This window comes from Euprymna scolopes, chromosome 2 (genome assembly GCF_053919585.1).
Source record: "Euprymna scolopes isolate OS-2025 chromosome 2, ASM5391958v1, whole genome shotgun sequence".
NCBI classification, from domain to species: Eukaryota; Metazoa; Mollusca; class Cephalopoda; order Sepiida; family Sepiolidae; genus Euprymna; species Euprymna scolopes.
The window spans coordinates 192,437,531-192,458,126 of record NC_136483.1 but is presented as its reverse complement, the minus strand read 5'-3'; the positions used below and the strand labels follow the sequence as shown (position 1 = coordinate 192,458,126).

The 20,596-nt window shown below is 34.1% G+C and overlaps 1 protein-coding gene across 1 annotated transcript in view; it reads right to left on the bottom strand.

Annotated features, from left to right (window-relative positions):
- Nucleotides 1–20,596, bottom strand: part of LOC145300339 (cytochrome P450 3A4-like) — a 48,367-nt gene that overhangs the window by 16,556 nt on the left and 11,215 nt on the right. The window contains exons 5-7 of the mRNA XM_080144476.1: nucleotides 18,792–18,913; nucleotides 2,156–2,276; nucleotides 1,461–1,618 (exon numbers count right to left, since the gene is read on the bottom strand). Of these exons, the coding sequence (XP_080000602.1) occupies nucleotides 1,461–1,618; nucleotides 2,156–2,276; nucleotides 18,792–18,913 (401 nt within the window). The remainder of the gene's footprint in view (nucleotides 1–1,460; nucleotides 1,619–2,155; nucleotides 2,277–18,791; nucleotides 18,914–20,596) is intronic.

Genomic DNA, 20,596 nt, shown 5'->3' with positions numbered 1-20,596 from the left:
AGTATGTACTCTCTTCTACATCAATGATGTTGTGCTGATTGGGCTACGTCTGGAGGATGAAAAAGAAAAATTCTGAGAAACATTTTCTTTGCAGAATTGTCAAATGGAAGAAGAAAACTGATTGCTCACAACTTTTGATTTGAGGATGTCTGCAAGTAAAACCCAATGTTACTTAGTTATGACTAATGGAACTTGTTACATGGGAAAACTCTACTAAATGCTGATTTCAATGATAACTGTTAATCTAAAGTGAACTGTTCATGTATGAAAACAACTTGTATAATTATAAACTAGAGAACATAAACACATTTATTTATCTAGGGTCCACCATCATGAACAACATGTCACTAAATGCTGAACCATCCAGCTGCATTAATAATGTGGCATCTAACTTTGAAAATTCACAGATAAAGTTTAGAATAATGGTATCCAATACCTGGGTTAGTAACACTTTTTTATGACAGCAAAGTCTAGACACTATTGGTGCCACAAGAGAAAAAGTTTAAGCTTCCACTTGTGTATTTGAGACACACATTGGGCATCACTTGGAGAAATATTAGTATTTAGACATCAGTCCTTCAAGGATTACAACTTTCGAGCATGTATTCTCTTTTAATGTAATGATTCTTGCACAGATTAGACGATATTTTGAGGATAAAAAACAGACGAATTCTGAAAGATATTTTCTTTGCAGAATTGTCAAACATAAGAAGGAAACTGTCCATTTGCAGCTTCCATAAAAAGATGTCTGGCCAATAGAACCTGATTTATCTGGAAAAAAACTCTACTGAACACTGACTTGACTGGCTGCAGTTAATTTGAAGTGGACTGTTCACATATGAGAACAACTATCACAAAGAAGCCAATAGAACAATGTAAAAAGCACAGAATAAGCATGAGTAGGACCATGTAATATAAGAATCAGCAGAACAGGCTTGGAGATGCAACATTTGTAGTAATGGATGTTTCTAACAATGTAGAATTTTCACGCACAGTAGATGTTGCATTAATTTGAGCCTCGGGGGACAAGAATATGTCATGGATTTGTGGCAACTGAATCACAAAGTTATATGGACAAATGCTAAAAAGCAAATGGCTCTAATAGCTTAACCTCTTCCTTTTTCAGCTTTGTTTGGATTTGTTGTCTTTGTCAATCCAAAAAGCAAATAAGTTTTCACAGCAACGTGTTAACTCAAAGTATTTTCAACCCATTAAAATCGTTTCAAACACCAAAAGTAACACATCTATGTGAAAGTAATAAACCGATGCAAAATTAGAAACTCCTATAAAACAAATAGCCCCAAACTAGAAAGACTAATTTTTTCAGTCAGCCATGCCTTGAACAGGACCCTAGGGATGTATGCGTTACTGAATATTGACTTCAATAACAACTATTAATCTGAAAATTGTAGTAATTCTATAGTATTACATGGGACTTATGAAATAAGAAAAGATTTTACCTGTCCAAGTTGTTCTTTTATTTCTTGATAGATTTTATCCTGGACATCAGGGTTCAGTGCTATAGAATGGGAAAAATAAGAAAGTATTGATGCTGTGGTCTCAAATCCAGCTACCAAGAAAACCATGCACTGAGCAATAACCTCTGCATCTGTTAAACCTGGTAAGAAAATCCAAGAAAAAAAACATCAATTTGTATCAACAAACTACAAATTAAAATAAAGGATTTCACCAGATGAAAGTTTCAGTTCATTTTATTGGATAAAAAGTCAAGTGTAAAAATATGACTTTGTATTAATATGGCACAAAAACTAAAAACAAAATTTGTATTAATATGGCACAAAAACTAAAAACAAAATTTGTATTAATATGGCACAAAAACTAAAAACAAAATTTGTATTAATATGACACAAAAATCTAAGTTGTTAAATTATTCGTCCGTGTTTTTGAAAGGAATATTTAAAGTTCTAATCAATAAACAGTGAATTTCTTTAATAAATGAAAACAATTTTTTAAACGATTTTAACTGTTATTAAAGTATGGAAAAAATAAAAGTTTAAATTGGGTTTTATTTAAAGAGACAGTCTCTTCATTTCTTCCATATAAGCTTTTTCTAAGACCATATTTACATAACCAGATAATACCAGGTTACCTTTGTCAATGAGGTGTTTTTTTATGATAACCAAATTACTTTTACCTCTTTTTGTTCTCCAATCTGTTATATTTTCCAGTTTCATTTCTTGTTCAGATTTTTTATCCATATTTCCATGGCCTTTAAGTTGAGCATCCAACATCAGTTGTAACAGATCTTTACGTCCCTGTAATTTAAAGAGACAAATTAGAAAAATTAAAATTACATATCCCCCCCTCTCTCTCTCTGTATATATATATATATATATATATATATATATATATATATATATATATATATATATATACATAATGTTGAAAGTCCACGTATGCTTCTAGGATAGTGATTTAAAGGTTATGAGGGTTTTTTGAAGCATGGAAAACGATGTTACTTTTTGTATTTAATATTTTATTGTTATTTTTTTTATATTTCAAGCGGACCTCCGCTCTTCGTCACAAAAAAGTATCGAAATGAAAAAGAAAAAGAAAATCGTTGAAAGAACTGGAGATTTGTAGTGTGAATAGCGTTCATTCCTAGCAATCAAGTTTGAAAAAGTTCACGCGAATCATTTTAGCCGTTTGTGGAAGAAGATTGTGTTTTTTAATATTTTTTTAATGTTGCAACGTAAAAGCGTTTAATTCAAACGGCAAAAATGAGACGCAATTGATTTCAATATGTATAATGGAATAGAAAAAAGACATGTATAAAATAAAGTGCGTGAATAAGTAGGGATATGAAGTTAGCAGTGTAAACATAGATGTAAACATATATATATATATAGGAAAATGGTGTATATATAAGAAAATGGTGCAGATAGAAGGTTAGGTATAACGAAAATAATAGTAGTAATAATGATGATAATAATAATAATCATAATAATAATAATAATAATGAAAATAAAAATAATAATAAAGTAATAACAAGAATAACAAAGAATAATGCATGTGTTAGCTATAAAACGAAAAGATGTAATATACATATTGAAATCAATATAGAACAAGTGGTTTGCTAGTGGGGTGGGGGATTTTTTGGAAATTCTTTAGGTTGGTTAGCCCATGTGGCCATATGAAAAAAATATCATCAATGTATCGGCAATAATGGGACAGTTTGAGGGGGAAATTTTCAAGGAGTTTGGTTTCTAGCATATGTATAAAAATGTTAGCATAGCTAGGGGCCATTTTAGTGCCCATGGCGGTTCCTTTTATTTGAAGGTAATTTTGGTTGTGAAACACTCCCGGAAGACCCAACATTCATCTATAAAATAGAACTCATAAATCTTATCAAAAATCTTACTCCTTGTATCTCCAAGATAATTACTTACCTCATTCCCACAAATCCTAAAGCAGCTAACTTTTACACTACTCCTAAACTACACAAACTTCACAAACTCATAACAAACACAGACACTACCACCGCTACACCTCAAACTTTGGCCCTCAACCCTGACAACATTTATGAACTAGCGAAATCCCTTAACATCTCACCCTCTGGTACACCCATAATATCAGGTGTTGGCACCCTAACAGAATATATCTCTGGATATATAGATAAAATTCTAACCCCCTTATTACCCAACATCTCTAGCTATATTAAAGACACCACACATTTCCTGAACACTATTGGACAAATCGAGAATCTTTCACAAGAAATTATTTTAGTCACTGTTGTGGTGGCAACCACTTATTTGCATATGCAAATAACATAACACTATAAATGGCAAGCCTAGGTTGGCCTTGGTGTGTCTTACTCAAATGCCACCAGAAGTGACGCCGAAGAGCGTACATGTCCTCCCACCAAGACTCTCTGACTCGACACCGTCATTTGTACATATTGTAAATATACCTTTTCTTTAATACACTTATTATTGCGTTATCTTGTTGTTTGCGTCTTCATTGTATTTCCTTACTAATTATTGTTCAACCTTGCAACCACAACAGTTGGCGACGAGATATGAAGCGTCAAATATAACAGTTTGACGAAGAACTAGAAAAAAAAAAGAAAAAAAAAGTACAACGCAAAGGTTGACCATTTTTTTTAAGGAATGCAAAGTGTTGACGAGCAAACGGATTTTACGCTAAAGAGAAGTTTCAACTCAAGTGAAAAAAAAAAAAACTCTAACGTGGCAAAAGCGTCAATTTACGCCGTTTTCTGGGAATCCGACTTGCAAACGAATGTAAAAGTGAATTTTTGTTTGTCGCTACACGACAAATCTTACTAAAGGACCAACTTGCAAACGAAAAGCGAACTTTGTTCTGTCAAAAAAAACAAAAAAAAAACGACAGGTCAGACCCGTATTACGAAAAGCAAGGAAGTAACCTACGAAAAAAGTTCACCAGTGGATTCTAATTACTGTTCTCCGTAAACAAAACAACAACTAAAGGACTTTTTAATTAATGTTTTGGTTGACGTCGGTACTAAAAGGAAATACCACAGCTAAAACTAAAATTCAAGGAAAGGATTTTTTTTCTTGAAGTTGTCACTGAATAACGGATAATACAGTAAAACGTCACGGAAAAAAAGGTAATCTCAATTTAAGAGGTATTTTAATTACTAAAATACTAGAGGAAAAAAAAACTCAAAGAACTAAATGAACTGCATACGTTTATTCAATTGTGACTCGATTAAAAAAACCCAAAAAAAAAACCCAAACTTTTATTTTGTGGAAAGAGTTACTTACTAGTAAGTGCCTAAAAACGGAAAATCAATTCCATTTCGTGATTCCAGATAAACCTGTTTTATTTTTTTTTTGTAGCGTGACTCGCAAAAAGAATATATTATTGCAAGCAGAGATATTATTATTGAAAACAGGAGCTTACAACAATTTGTTTTTTTGTTGTAACCCAAACCGGTGTATATGGTACATGGTACAATATTTTTTTTAACTACACACTAAAAAAAACAAAAAAAAAAAAACATGGAAGACTTATCAAAAATGTTCATGCAATTTTTACAAGCACAGGCTGAGCGGGATGAACGCAGACAAGCTACACAAAACGAGCTTTTGCAAACACAAATACAGGCACAGGCTGACCGCGAGGAAAAGAGAGAGGACAGATTATTGAAATGGCAGCAGGAACAAGAAGAAAAGCAGAAAATGGCGCAATTAAAGCAAAAAAAATGCAATTGGAACAGGAAGAAAGGCATAAGAAACTACAATTGGAATATGAAGAAAGACAAGAGGAACGTTTTGCTAAAACACTGGAACTACTAAAGAGTAATCGAGAAAATGTCGATAGTGTTAATTTCTCCCATACAACTATTTTTAATAGCATGAACACATTTCATTATGTGCCTGAGGAAGAGAAGAATTTTGAAGCATACTACACAAGATACGAGGATGTTTTTCAACTGGACTGTAAAAATTGGCCAAATAGTCAGAAAGTGAGCCTCTTACTCAGAAAATTGGGTACATCAGAACACAGCAAATTCGTAGATTACATATTACCTAAAAAAACTGCGGAATTAGAGTTCATGGAAGCTGTAAAATTACTAAAAGAATTATTTAATCCAAATATATCTCTTTTTCATAAAAGATGGCTGTGCATGAATCTAAGAAAGATGGACAACCAAGATTATTTGACATACGCATCAGTTGTCAATAAAAACTGCGATAATTTTAAGCTTGCAGAACTAACGGTAGAAGATTTTAAATGTCTAATCTTCGCTCAAGGGTTAGTTTCCACGAAAAATGCAGAAATACGCAGACGAGTGTTGTCTAAGCTGGAATCTGAGCAAGATTTAACCCTCCAGAAACTAGCAGAGGACTGTGAAAGGGCCATTACACTAAAAAAGGATTCAAGAAATATAGAAGAATCTGGAGTGGCATATGTAAGAAAAGTTAGAAAACCATACGCACCAACCAAGAACTTTACAAAGAAAAGCAATGGAACGGGATATTCCAAAGATAATAACCATAAATATAGTACACAATATAACAAGCCTCTTCCTAGATATAACTGTAAGAGATGTGCAGAAAAGCATTGGGAATCAGATTGTCCTTATAAGAAGAAAAAATGCTACATTTGTAAGAAGGTGGGACACAAAAGCGATTGCTGCAGATATAAAGATTACACCAGAAAGAGAGTACAGCAAACAAAATCAAATACAAAATTAGACAAAGATCGGCGAAAATACGTAAAAGTGGAAATATTTAAAACATCAATAAAGTTACAACTCGACTCTGGCTCCGATGTTTCTATAATAAACCTGAATACGTGGAAAAAGTTGGGAAAACCGGCCATGATGAAAACTAGTAAAGCAGCCCGGACGGTAACTGGTGGTGGTATAAAATTTGAAGGAGAAGTTGTCCTCCCGATAAAATTGAAAGGGATTTCAAAGAAATTAAAAATATTCGTACTAAAAAATAGTGAAAATCTGTTTGGAATAGATTTAATTGAGAAATTCGGACTATGGGATAAGCCAATCAATACATTCTGTAAAAAATTAGAATGTTCTTCTCCAACAACAGTAAATATAAAAGACGATTTAAAAGAATTATTTCCTGAGGCATTCACAACTAACTTAGGTCGCTGCAATAAATTCAAGGCCTCGTTTGAACTTAAAGAAAACGCCAGCCCAATTTTTAGAAAAAAGCGAAATGTTCTGTTCGCTGGGTTGGAAAAGATTGATAAAGAATTAAATAGATTGGAACAGACGGGAATTCTATCAAAAATAGAACACAGCGAGTGGGCAGCCCCCACCGTATACGTAAAGAAAAAGAATGACGAAGTTAGAGTGTGCGCAGACTTTTCGACCGGGGTCAACTCCCTATTAAAAGATCACCATTACCCCCTACCAAGCCCAGAGGAAATATTCACGAAGTTGAATGGGGGTAATATCTTCTCCAAGATAGACTTGAGCGACGCGTATTTGCAAATACCGGTCGAGGAGAATTGCTCAAAAATACTATGCATCAATACGCATAAGGGATTATACAAATACAACCGATTGCCTTTTGGCATCAAAGTAGCGCCTGCCATCTTTCAGCAAGCGATGGACACCATGCTAAGTGGTATTGAGTGTGCATGTGCATACCTGGACGACATTGTTGTCAGGAGCAAATCCCTAGAAGAACATAAGGAACATTTGAAACAAGTATTTACTCGAATACAAGAATTCGGCTTTAAAGTAAAAGAAAGTAAATGTGACTTTTGTATGAGCGAGATTAAGTATCTTGGACACATAATAAACAAACATGGACGACGTCCAGACCCGGACAGATCTGCGGCAATAAAAAATATGCCAGCACCCGATAATGTAACAACCTTGCAGAGTTTCTTAGGACTCGCAAATTATTACCAATCTTTTATTGAAGGAATGCATAACTTGCGAGCCCCCTTAAATAATCTGCTTAAAAAGGATACACCGTGGAACTGGACGCAAGAATGTCAAACCGCTTTTGACAAAATAAAGAGCGCACTAACATCCGAATTATTCTTAACGCATTTTGACACAAACTTAAAAATAGTCGTCGCTAGTGACGCTAGCTCCTACGGCTTAGGAGCATGCATTCAACATATTATGCCGGATGGGTCTAGAAAACCAATAGCGCACACTTCGAGAACACTGATACCAGCCGAAAGGGCATATTCACAAATCGAAAAAGAAGCGTTGAGCATAATCTTTGCCGTGACTAAATTTCACCGATATTTATATGGTAGACAATTCATACTTGAAACCGACCATAAACCGTTAGTCACGATCTATGGATCAAAAAAAGGATTGCCGGTATACACCGCAAATAGATTGCTGCGCTGGGGTACAATACTACTTAATTACGATTTCCAGCTACAACATCTAGCATCAAAAAAAATTTGCCATGCGGATGGACTGTCAAGACTGATACCACAGAAACACAATCTGGAAGAATCAGTCATTGCAGCAATTCGGACAAATGTTGAAGTAAAAAATATGGTAGCAAACATCATTAAGGAACTACCCGTAACTTTGTCGGACATTAAAAGGGAAGCCGAGAAAGATGAATATATAAAGGACATAAAAGAGAAAATTATAACGGACACAAAGGTGCAGGAAGTTTTCTCCATATGTGACGATGTGTTACTGTACAGCGAGAGAGTGGTAATACCCAAAACATTGCAGAATAGGATGTTAAGAGATTTCCACACAGGACATCCGGGGATAAATCGAATGAAGTCGTTAATGAGAAGCTACATGTACTGGCGTAACATGGACACTGACATAGCGACAACAATTGATAAATGTAAAGGATGCCAGTTAGCGGCAAAATCTCCACCTATAGTACACAAACCTTGGCCGAAAACCGACCAACCATGGTCGAGAATCCACATGGACTTCGCTGGTCCAGTAGGTGAAAACTATTATTTAACTGTAGTGGATAGTTTCACAAAATGGCCGGAGGTAATGCGTTGCAGGAATCCAACAATGAACAACTCAATAGGGTTCTTACACGAGTTGTTTGCAAGATTCGGTGTACCAGACACACTGGTCACTGACAACGGAACGCAGTTCACATCCACAGAGTTTAAGGAATTTTGCGACACGTTCCGAGTGAAGCACATCACGACTCCGCCGTATCATCCAAGGTCGAACGGCCTCGCGGAAAGGTTCGTGGACACGCTAAAACGAGCGTTAAAGAAATCCATTGGAACACCAACAGAAAAAGCTTTGCAACAATTCTTGCAAGTATATAGGATTACACCACATCCTAGTACACCATCAAACATATCACCAGCTGATCTAATGTTTGCCAGAAAGGTAAAATCAGCGTTTGACAAACTATTGCCAAGGCAGGCAATTATCCGAAACACTACACACACGAGAAGAAAGAAATATAACTCGGGAGATCGAGTATATTTTAAGTGCTACAGAAATAACACATCTTACTGGGAATGTGGAGTAGTGGATAAACGCATTGGTGATTGTACATACATGATTAAAGGTCCACAGAATATACATAAAAGGCACCCAAATCAGATAAAAAAACGTCATATCCAAGATGATGATGATACGACAACAGTCGAAGAGGAGGACACCATAGATATCATATACGAATCTTTTAATTTGGAACCGCCTCAAAATGCACCTGAACCCCGAAGATCAGGTAGGAAAAGAAAAGTGAATGAACCATTAATGGTAAACCCAAAAAGAAAAAGATATTGAAATCTGTGTGACTTCAAATCTTGGGAGGGGGGTGTTGTGGTGGCAACCACTTATTTGCATATGCGAATAACATAACACTATAAATGGCAAGCCTAGGTTGGCCTTGGTGTGTCTTACTCAAATGCCACCAGAAGTGACGCCGAAGAGCGTACATGTCCTCCCACCAAGACTCTCTGACTCGACACCGTCATTTGTACATATTGTAAATATACCTTTTCTTTAATACACTTATTATTGCGTTATCTTGTTGTTTGCGTCTTCATTGTATTTCCTTACTAATTATTGTTCAACCTTGCAACCACAACAGTCACCTTAGACGTATCAGCTCTATACACTAACATTCCTCATGACGAGGGAGTAGAAGCCTGTAGAACATTCCTCCTTCACAATAATTTCCCCAACGACAAAATAGAAGACATTTGTAAGCTTATATACTTCATCCTCACACATAACAATTTTAAATTTAACAATCAAAATTATTTTCAAATAAAAGGAACCGCCATTGGCACTAAAATGGGGCCTAGCTATGCCAACATTTTATGCATATGCTAGAAACCAAACTCCTTGAAAACTTCCCCCTCAAACCGTCCCATTATTGCCGATACATTGATGATATTTTTTTCATATAGCCACATGGGCTAACCAACCTAAAGAATTTCCACGAATACATCAATAATTCACATAACAATATAAAATTTACTATGGAACACTCATACAACTCCATCCCATTCTTGGACGTCACTATCATATCCCATAACAATAGACTATCTACATCCCTCTATTTTAAACCCACTGACAATCAGACATTACTCAATTTCTATAGCAACCATCCATTAAACCTAAAAAAATCTATCATTTACAGTTCATGCATACGAATAAAATGCATCTGCTCCGACCCCCAAGACTACATACACCATATCACAAAGCTTACGCAAAAATTCATCAATAATCAATATCCCATTAAGTATATTAAACAAGCCATAAAAAACTAATGCAATTGACAGATCCCGTCTTCTCCAGTACAAACAAAAAAACATTAACAAACGCATCCCAATGGTTTTCAACCAAAGCCAACACATGCATAAAATTACAACGCACCTAAAAAAACTTACCACAACTTAAAAAATAGCTCCACTATTAAGTCTATATTTCACCTTCCACCAATTAATGCGATCAAACAACCACCCAATCTCTCAGCCATACTCACCTGCAAACGCACACAGGACACACAACAAAATAGCAATTATAGATGCAATAAACCGCAATGCCTTATATGCATACACCTAAATACCACACCACTATTCAATATACCTGAATGTAACACTCACATAAAACCGCCGCGTCTAACATGTGACAGTTCTAATGTGATATATTACATATACTGCTCCATTTGCAACAATGGAGGATATATTGGCGAAACTCTGATACATTTTCGAATCTGCCTAAACAATCATAAGACGACAATCAGACAAAAATCCCTCACCCTACTAGCAAACCACTTCAATTTACCTGGACAAATTATTGACAATATTAGATGCCTTCTAATAGACTCAAATTTCCCATCAACAAAAATACGAAAACAAAAAGAAATACAATGGATCATTCCGACTAAACACTCATAAGACATGTCTCAACACAACCTTGGCCAACTTAAATTCTACAAATACTTCAAAAAATAATTAAGTAACACAATCACCTACTCATACATATATACTTATACGTATGTATTAACCTGTTCTTGTTCTATATTGATTTCAATATGTATATTACATCTTTTCGTTTTATAGCTAACACATGCATTATTCTCTTGTTATTCTTATTATTACTTTATTTATCTCCATTATTATTATTAATGTTATTATTATTATTATTAATATTATTATTATTATTATTATCATCATTATTACTACTATTATTTTCGTTATACCTAACCTTCTATCTGCACCATTTTCCTATATATATATATATATATATAATATATGTATATATATATATATATATATGTATATATACATATATATATATATATATATATATATATATATATATATATATGTTTACATCTATGTTTACATCGTTAACTTCATATCCCTACTTATTCACTCACTTTATTTTATACATGTCTTTAAATAGTAATTGATATTTGTGTTTGACTATATAAGTATGTGCATATGCGCCTATATATGTATGTATGCGTTTATATGGGGATGTGTATACATATATCTGTACATATATGGTTTTATATTGTTTATATATATATATATATATATATATATATATATATATATATATGTATGTATGTACGTTCCTGTCCATGTAATGCATAATTATGTTGATGTGCACATCTTTGTGTTACCTTACATGCTCTTGTATTTTGCTTTATGCTTATATATTTGTATATGTATGTATATGTATATATGTGTATTTATGTGTATGTGTATTTGTATATTCTATATGTATGTATATGTATCAAGTGTATGTGCTTATGTGTGTATATGGTATGTGTGTACATGTGCGCATATGGGTATGTGTGCATGCATGTATGTATGCATATGGGTGCACGTATGTATGCCTGGACCTGTACGTCATTGTATGCATATAAATGTGTATGGATATATATGCGTGTATGTGTGTGCATGCATGCATATCTGTTTATGCATATTATTATTTATATATGCATTATATGTATGGGGGATGCATATATTCTATACATTTGGTCGTTTAATATGACTATGTATTGGTATGTATGCGTATATATGGGTGTTAAGTGTGCATGCATATATATACCTGCACCCTTATGCACAAGTTTTTTTTATGTAATAGCTACTATTGGTCTATGGTTTAAATATAAATATTATTATTATTATTATTATTATTATTATTATTATTATTATTATTATTATTATTATTATTATTATTTTATTTTTTTATTATTAATATTTTATAAATATTGTCATTATTATCAATACACACAGAATGACTTTCGAGCCAAAAGCACATACATTTAAGTACCTGCTCTGATATTATCCTCGGTCTGTGTATGAGAATTCCTTCGGGACTGAGACAATTTTCCTTCAGGACGGAGACTATTTGTATTCTCATTTAATTATTAACTAATATTAATTTTATTGTTTTATTATTATTATTATTATTATTATTATTATTATTATTATTATTATTATTATTATTATTATTAATTAATTAATTAATTAATTAATTAATTTATTTATTTATTTATCTATGTTCTTCCCATCTTTATTTAGGGAGAGACGGAATTTACTCACCATTAAAAAAGCCGACATTGTCTGTCTCTAACTCTGCCCTGTGCAGTAGTTTTATTATTATTATTATTATTATTATTATTATTATTATTATTATTATTATTATTATTATTATTATTATTATTATTATTATTATTATTATTCATAACTAATAATTACATTATTTTTACCGTTTAACAATTTCATTTCTATTCCATTATACATATTGAAATCAATTGCGTCTCATTTTTGCCGTTTGAATTAAACGCTTTTACGTTGCAACATTAAAAAATACTAAAAAACACAATCTTCTTCCACAAACGGCTAAAATGATTCACGTGAACTTGTTCGAACATGGTTGCTAGGAATAAACGCTGTCCACACTACTAATCTCCAGTTCTTTCAACGGTTTTCTTTTTCTTTTTTCATTTCGATACTTTTTTTGTGACCAAAAATAGCAATAAAAATATTAAGTACAAAATGTAACATCGTTTTTCGTGCTTCAAAAAACCCTCATAACCTTTAAATCACTATATATATATATATATATATATATATATATATATATATATATATATATATATATATATATATATATATATATATATATATATACACACACACAGACATGACATAAAAGAATAGACACCCACGGAAACAGTTTATTTCAATAAACATAATTTATAGAAAAAAATCAAAAATAGATGATCACAAATTTAATACCCAATACTTGGTTTACTTTCCTTTTGCTAGTACCCTTCTAGGCATGGCATTGATCAGTTGACGAATATCATCTTGAGGAATTTCTTGCCATGTCTGATGCAATAATGCTAAAAGTTCTGGCTTAGAAGATGGTTTCCATTTCTTTTTGCTAAGGTTCCGGTCTAATATGCCCCAAAGGTTTTCAATTGTGTTCATATCCGGGGACTGACTTGGCCATGGAAATTTATTAATCTCATTTTGGCTCAACCAATGTTGTGTCGCCCTAGCACAGTGACAAGGAGCTCTATCTTCCATAAATTCGGTATTAACGTGGTTCATTTCTCATTTGAGAATATTGGTAGGAGTTCTTCATGTAATATTGAAACATATTTTACAGAATTCGTGTTTCCTTTGCACTCCACCGCGCCTGAGCGACCATCATTCCAAATTGCACCCCATACCACAACCAGGAAACTCCCATGTTTCATTGGTTGCAGTCTTTTTTAAGTCAAACTCTTCCTGTGGGAGCCTCCATACCCATACCCTTCCACTGTCGGGGAATAATACAAATCCTGACTCATCATAGAAAATGACATTGGTCAAAAGGTCATAGGTCTCTCAACCATCTCACGAGCCCAATCTTTTCTGTGCTTGATAGTGGCAGGACAAAGGAGAGGTTTCCTTCTCACAGCTCTACCATAGTAGCCTAGTTTGTGGAGATACCTGACAGCTTTTCTGTGACTGACGCCAACTTGTTAGAGGCTTTAAACCGAGAATACTCTTCAACATTTCTTTTCACAAGACACAAGGTTCTTTCAGAAGGCCTGGGGCGACCTACATGAGGTTTTGTGCACTCTTCGTACATCTTATAATGTGTATGACCACTCTATTAACAGTAGAAAGGGGTACTAGAAGATGTTTTGCTATTTTGTGTTGACTAACACCGCCTTCATGTTGATCCATGATTCATCCTCAACGAAATTCTGATATGTCTGATGCTTCTTTGGTTCGTGGCATGCTTCAATGTTGTTATATGCAATGTTAATGAGATAATGAGATTATTTCAGCACTATTCTTATCTGTAAATATATGCTTATTAGCATATATTAATCTTGGGAAACATTTATCTTGGTGTCTATTCTTTTCTGTCATGTATATATATATATATATATATATATATATATATATATATATATATATATTTGTAGTCATCGACATACAGTCCTGTTTCGGTTTATCACAACTCATCAGTGCCGCTAGACTAGCATCTCTCCCAAGCCAAGGATTGAACCTAGAACCGTCGTGTTGACAGTCGGCAGTTCTCCCACTCGACCATGGAATATATATTGTATATTTAGGCATACTCTTTCATTTAAGCACACATTGTTACACATAATAGAATTCTTTCAAACGTTTTCGATTCTTTGTCGAATCACCATCAGATAATAAAAGCAAAATGAACAAACAAGCTGGAGAAAATAAAAGAATTTCAAAAAGTAACTGAAACGCACACATAATGTCAGTTAGACATCAAAAGAACGGACTGGGCAGTTCCAAGAGAGGGGTTAATAATTTAAATTCCTAGAGGCCAGAATTAGCATTAGAGGATGAATTGTGCTACTTTCAGCATTTTTAAAATGTCGCTACTTATTTCATACTTAATGTTATTAATTGCAAGTAGTTGGGTTTTATTAAACATAGCCTCGAGTATTTTTCATTCTTTAAAATTGTTTTCAGAATGTATTATTTTCGTGTTATTAACCAAAATTTGTCTTAAATCAAAGGTCGGGGCAGCTATATTTTTGTAAATACTGATAAATTGAACAAGACTTTACAAGGTGCATGATGAGACGACAGAATAGGGAGTGGTTGTAAAATCAATGTAGATATAAGTTTTCTAATTATGGGATTGACATTCTCTCAAAAGGCATTTAAACTTATAAATAATATTGGTTGTTTCTAATGTTTTATGTCTGAGGGAGGATTTATTTTTTTACTAGAAGATTTTGGATCTTAAATTTTTTATAGTAAATATTGAATTTAATTTTATTATTGTTATTAATATATTGATGTACAATATTCTATATGGACTTTTTCTAATGTAACGTTTGGTTGCATTTAATTACTATAGTATAAGTGAATATAATCTAAGTAAGTGGTTCCCAACTCTAACGCCACACTATTGAGTTTATTTAAATTTTCATGGCACACATATTATAAAAAAATTAGTATTTTCTATGTATAATACTTTTTTGCAATAAAAAAAAAAGAAGATTATATAATGAGAATTTTTATGTACATAAATCAACAGATCTTGTATTCAGTATCTAGTATAGAATAATGATGATGAATGTCAGTGATACAGTTGTGCCTGGTGTTTTTTTACTACTGCTGTAACATTTGGGCGAATGTGAGAGAGACACACTCTTAACTCTCTTTCAATATTTTTAAGTATTTCACGTTTATATTTTTAATCTGGTTTAAGTAAGGCATTCCCAGTTCACATAGGTATGAAGTTGAGAATTGTAGTAAGACGCTCCTTCTTCACAACAAAAATTACCCATTTCTCAAGCAAATTGTGACGTATGATGAGAAGTGGGTCCTCTATGACAACCAGCAACGTTTGGCACAGTGGTTGGATGCCGGAGAAGCTGCACAATGCTTCCCAAAGCCGAAATTACAAAAAAAGATTATGGTGACTGTTTGATGGTCTGCAGCCGGTCTCATCCCTCACAGCTGCTTGAATTCGGGCGAAATGATTACGGCGGAGAAGTACTACCGATAAATTGATGAAATGCACCAGAAGCTCCAACGTATGTGTTCGAGATTGGTCAATATGAAGAGATCAATTCTCCTCCATGACAACACTCGCCTGCATGTTGCTCAACTGACTCTGCAGAAGCTGAATGAATTGGGCTACGAGACTCTGCCTTTATTCATCGGGCCTCTCGCCCACCAATTATCACTTTTTCAAGCATCTCAACAACTCCCTGTTTGAAAAATGTTTCAAAAGCCGAGATGATGCCGAATCGGCCTTCAATAACTTCATCACTTCCAGAACTCCAGATTTCTATGCTAATGGGATAAATAAACTTGTTTCTCGTTAGCAAAAATGTGTCGATTCCAATGGTTCTTATTTTGATTAATAAAGTTTATTATGAAAGGAGTTATAATCTTTTCAAGTTGAATGTCAAAAGACGACATTATTTTTGCACTAAACTAATACAAATATGTCAGCAAGTTGAAATGAACATTTTGCATTTTCAACTTGCCGACTTCTGTACGCGTTACTCATCCATCCAAATATTTTACTCGTTAGAAACCATCATTGGTGTATAATTACTATTTACTGTTAATTTTAGTGTTATGTGATCAGTAGTTTAAGAGTTTATTGGCTAAATACTTACACAAAGACAAACACACATACATCCACTGTTTAATTTATATAGATTGTGTTTCTTGATTGTTAACTGGCAAAACCTCACATGTGCAGCAAATATGTGTTTGCATGAAAAAACTATGTGATTCCATTCACTGTTTTGTGTATTAAAAATGTTACAGATTGTTGTTAATTATTTTAAATTTTGTATGATCATGAAGAATGTTTTCTTGTTTGGATGATTGGAAGTTAACGATAAATTGGATTGTTGCTTTTTATCATGCCGAAATAATTAATCAATAATTAATAAAAAAATGAAATCTATTTATCTAAAAAATTTACTTTAAATTTATCATATTTATATTTTCTTTTGTGCTGACAAGCTGATAAAATTTCCAGTTTTATGTTAAGTAAATTAGTTTTAATTTTCATAACAAATGTTATTATTACTCACGGAGTTCTCATACACGTCATCATCAGAGATACTTCACTGACAACAACTGGTGGTTTTCTATGGAGTCTGAGGGACAACAAGTATCCTCAGATTTCCGGTACTCTCTAATACAGTAACCTTTACAAATGAATCAGCATCCTCGAAATAGCCATTTGCCATTGACTTTTCGTCAGCAACATTCATTGGTCTTCACTGGAATTGGGGTGGCAATAAGCCAATTATTATTATTACTCACTAGGAGTTTTCATACAGTATATCATCAAAGATTTCTCTTTAAGAACGACCTGTGGTGTTCCCTAAAGTCTAATTGATGACAGGTTTCCCCAAATTTCCAGTACTCTTCACCTCTTTCAATAACGTTTGCAAATGAATTTTCATTATTGCAACAATCGTTCATCATTGATTTCTTGTTGCCTGTGACTATTGGTCTTCACTGAAATTGGGTGGCAATAAACCTCCGCAAGGTCCCAGTCCTCTTTGCACTCATCCAGTGAAGGTCTGGTTAGTGCTTTCTCTCTTCGGTATTTCCATCCTCCTTGATCCTCCATGACTATTTGATGTGGTGCTAGTTCATGCTGGCACATTTTTTCTCGTCTTATCCTTTGTCTACAAACCACCCATATTGTAGTCAGCTGGAAAGTAGGCAAAGAGAGTTCCACAGGCGTTCAGTTCTAAGAAAGAAGCTTTGTTCATGGAATCTGCGTTTAGGTTTAGGCACAGATAAAGAGTGGGGGAAATTATTGATAGTGTTTTCAGCCAGACGAGTGTTTCTCGTGAATGTTTGGTGAGGGGGACCATATACTGGAGCTCAGACGAGCACTTGCCATGAAAATAACGATAAAACAGAGACAGACTCGCAATGTCTCTTCTGTAAGAAAGAGGTTGCAGGGAAGAGAAAAGGGCATCTCCCATTAGGCTACAAAGTCTATTCTGAACTCTGTCAAGGCAAGATAAGCTGCTTCTAGCAGCTCCTGCCCAGATATGGCAACAGTACTCCATCATTGGACGTACTTGGCTCTTATATAGATAGAGAATTGCACCAGGAGTGAGATATCTACTGGATCGATAGAAGGATCCCACCATTTTTCCAGCGACCTTGGCAACAGATTTGATGTACATGTTCCATTTTAGATCTAGAGTAAAGGTAAAGCCCAGAAGCTTGTCAAAACACGGAGCCTCCCCAAGACGAGAACCATTCACTTCAATTGATACCAGATTTGTGCATTGTGTGATGTTTGTGGTAACACCAAGTCTAGAATTATTTTACTTGTGGTTCTGTCTATAACAAAGCAAGAAAATAATTTGAAATTAATAGCCAATTAGAAAATAGTGAAATGGCAAAGAAAAATATTAGAGAAATAATTCGATTTAATCTTCATTATTTGAGTTATTTAAATATCTTAGAGAATTTTTATAATTAACTGAACGAACTACTTAATCACCCCATAAATACGATAAACATAAATAAATTATTTTATGTTTATGAATTATAGATTCATTAAAGAGTTATAGTAAGGGGGGGGTAATTAGGGCAGTCTTTAATGCCACTTTTGTTGCTAGTGTAACACTATTTCTACAGTTTTAAAGTCTCAATTGAGATATTTAATGCTTTTATAGTAAAAAATCGTTTATTAAACTTAAAATTTTTGTTAATTGTTATTACATTGCAAGATTTTCACAATACGAGAAGCGAGAGAAAAATGACCATTTCCTAAACCAAACTTTTGCATTTGGAGTTTATTTATAAAATACAGTTGAAAGATTTACCTTGTTTTTCTCTTTTTTTCTTTCTTCAACCAGTTCCTTGCAAAAATCAACAAAATTCTTATTCACATATGCTGTTAGAGGTTTGAAGTTTTTCAACATTTTTGCAAGTGTTGGAAAGATAGCTGGAATTGAAAGAAATACATGAGGTATGAAAACCAGCCATTTTATAAAATTATAGAATAATTATCTTTTTCATGAAAACGTTACAAATAGAAAAGACATTTCACCATGTACAGGGTGGAATGATAAAATTGTTGCTCTAGAAAAGACGACATATTTTTTTTTGTTGCAAACCATCTACTAGTTGGCTAGTTGTGTACAAATCCCAAAAATGATAGAAGCTTTCTATCATGTCTGAAAGTGACACAATTTTTAATAAGCAAGATTGGAGATGCGCCACTGTACAACTCATGCTCTCTACTGATCCAAGTTATGATAACAGGACCATTGCCAGCACCCTCAAAATGCATTGTTGGATTGCTATGAATAACAGGGACATGCCCAGGGTGAAGAAGACAAAATTTCCGGCTACGGTTATGGTCTTTAGTGTGGTTTCAAGTGAGGGCCACATTATGTCACCTCACATCTTTGCCTTGAAAGTCAACACCAAAGTGTACCTGGATGTAGTGAAGAGTGTGGTGATCCCCTGGTGCAATCAAGTGGCCGCTGACAAACCATGGATGTGGCAGCAGGACTTGGTGTCGAAAGAGACACAGGTTTGGTTTCAGAAAGAGTGCTACGACTTTGTACCCTTCTCTCACTGGCCCTCCTCCTCCCCCTACTTGAACCCACTGAACTACTTCGTTTGGTCATACATCGAAAACATCACCAACATGATCTCCCACAACACCAAAGCCAGCCTGATCACCGCTATCCACTGAGTATTCACTGAGCTCCCACCGGCGCTTGTGAAAAAGACATGCTCCCAGTTCTGGACCTGTATTGAGGCGGTGATTTAGGCTGAAAGCGGCTGCATTGAATAGATGTCAGCTCTACTACATAATCAAATTACCTAAATTGAGTTTTTCAATAAAGTTTTAAAATAAATCTGTAGTGTTGTTTTCTTTAAGACGACAATTCCACCCTGTACAAAGCAAACAGGCGTTGCATTATGAACTTACTCAATGTTGCTTAATTTCAGTGATCTGATGCGAACCAGTGTGTTCACACAATTATGCCGTATATTATGCCGTAAAACCCCTCGGGACTCTATTATTGCCATAGAGAAAGCCTTTCATTCAAAATAATTTGTTTCTTGTTTGAAGTTTGTTACTCACGTTGTTGTTGAATTCGAGTACTTTTTTTTTGCTGTTGAGGTAGTAATGTTTTGTTGATTTGAAGCTTGTTAAATTGCTACATCCTCGTCGTCAGGTTTACTGTACACTGAAGAGTTTCTATCTCAACTGTGCGGATTCTATTTATACTCATGCCGACATCAGATCAAATAAGAGCAAAACTACATGAATTGCACTTCAAATTATTTCTTTACCCACCCTATTCGCCAGATCTGCCCCCCCCCCCCCAACGACTATTGGCTACTTGCAGATCTCAAAAGAAAAAAAAATGCTCCAGGGAACAAGATCTGGCTCGTAATGAAGAAATGATATCGGAAACTGGGACATATTTTGAGACCAAAGATAAATAGTTCAACAAAGAAGGCACCAGATGGTTAGGAAAACATTGGAATCAGTTTATTTATTTATTTATTTTTTTACACAGAGATCACCACTTATCAAGGCCCGGAAGCCACTCAGGGATAAGGGTTATTGCAAGTACATTATGTTACTGAGGAGATTTGATGAAGT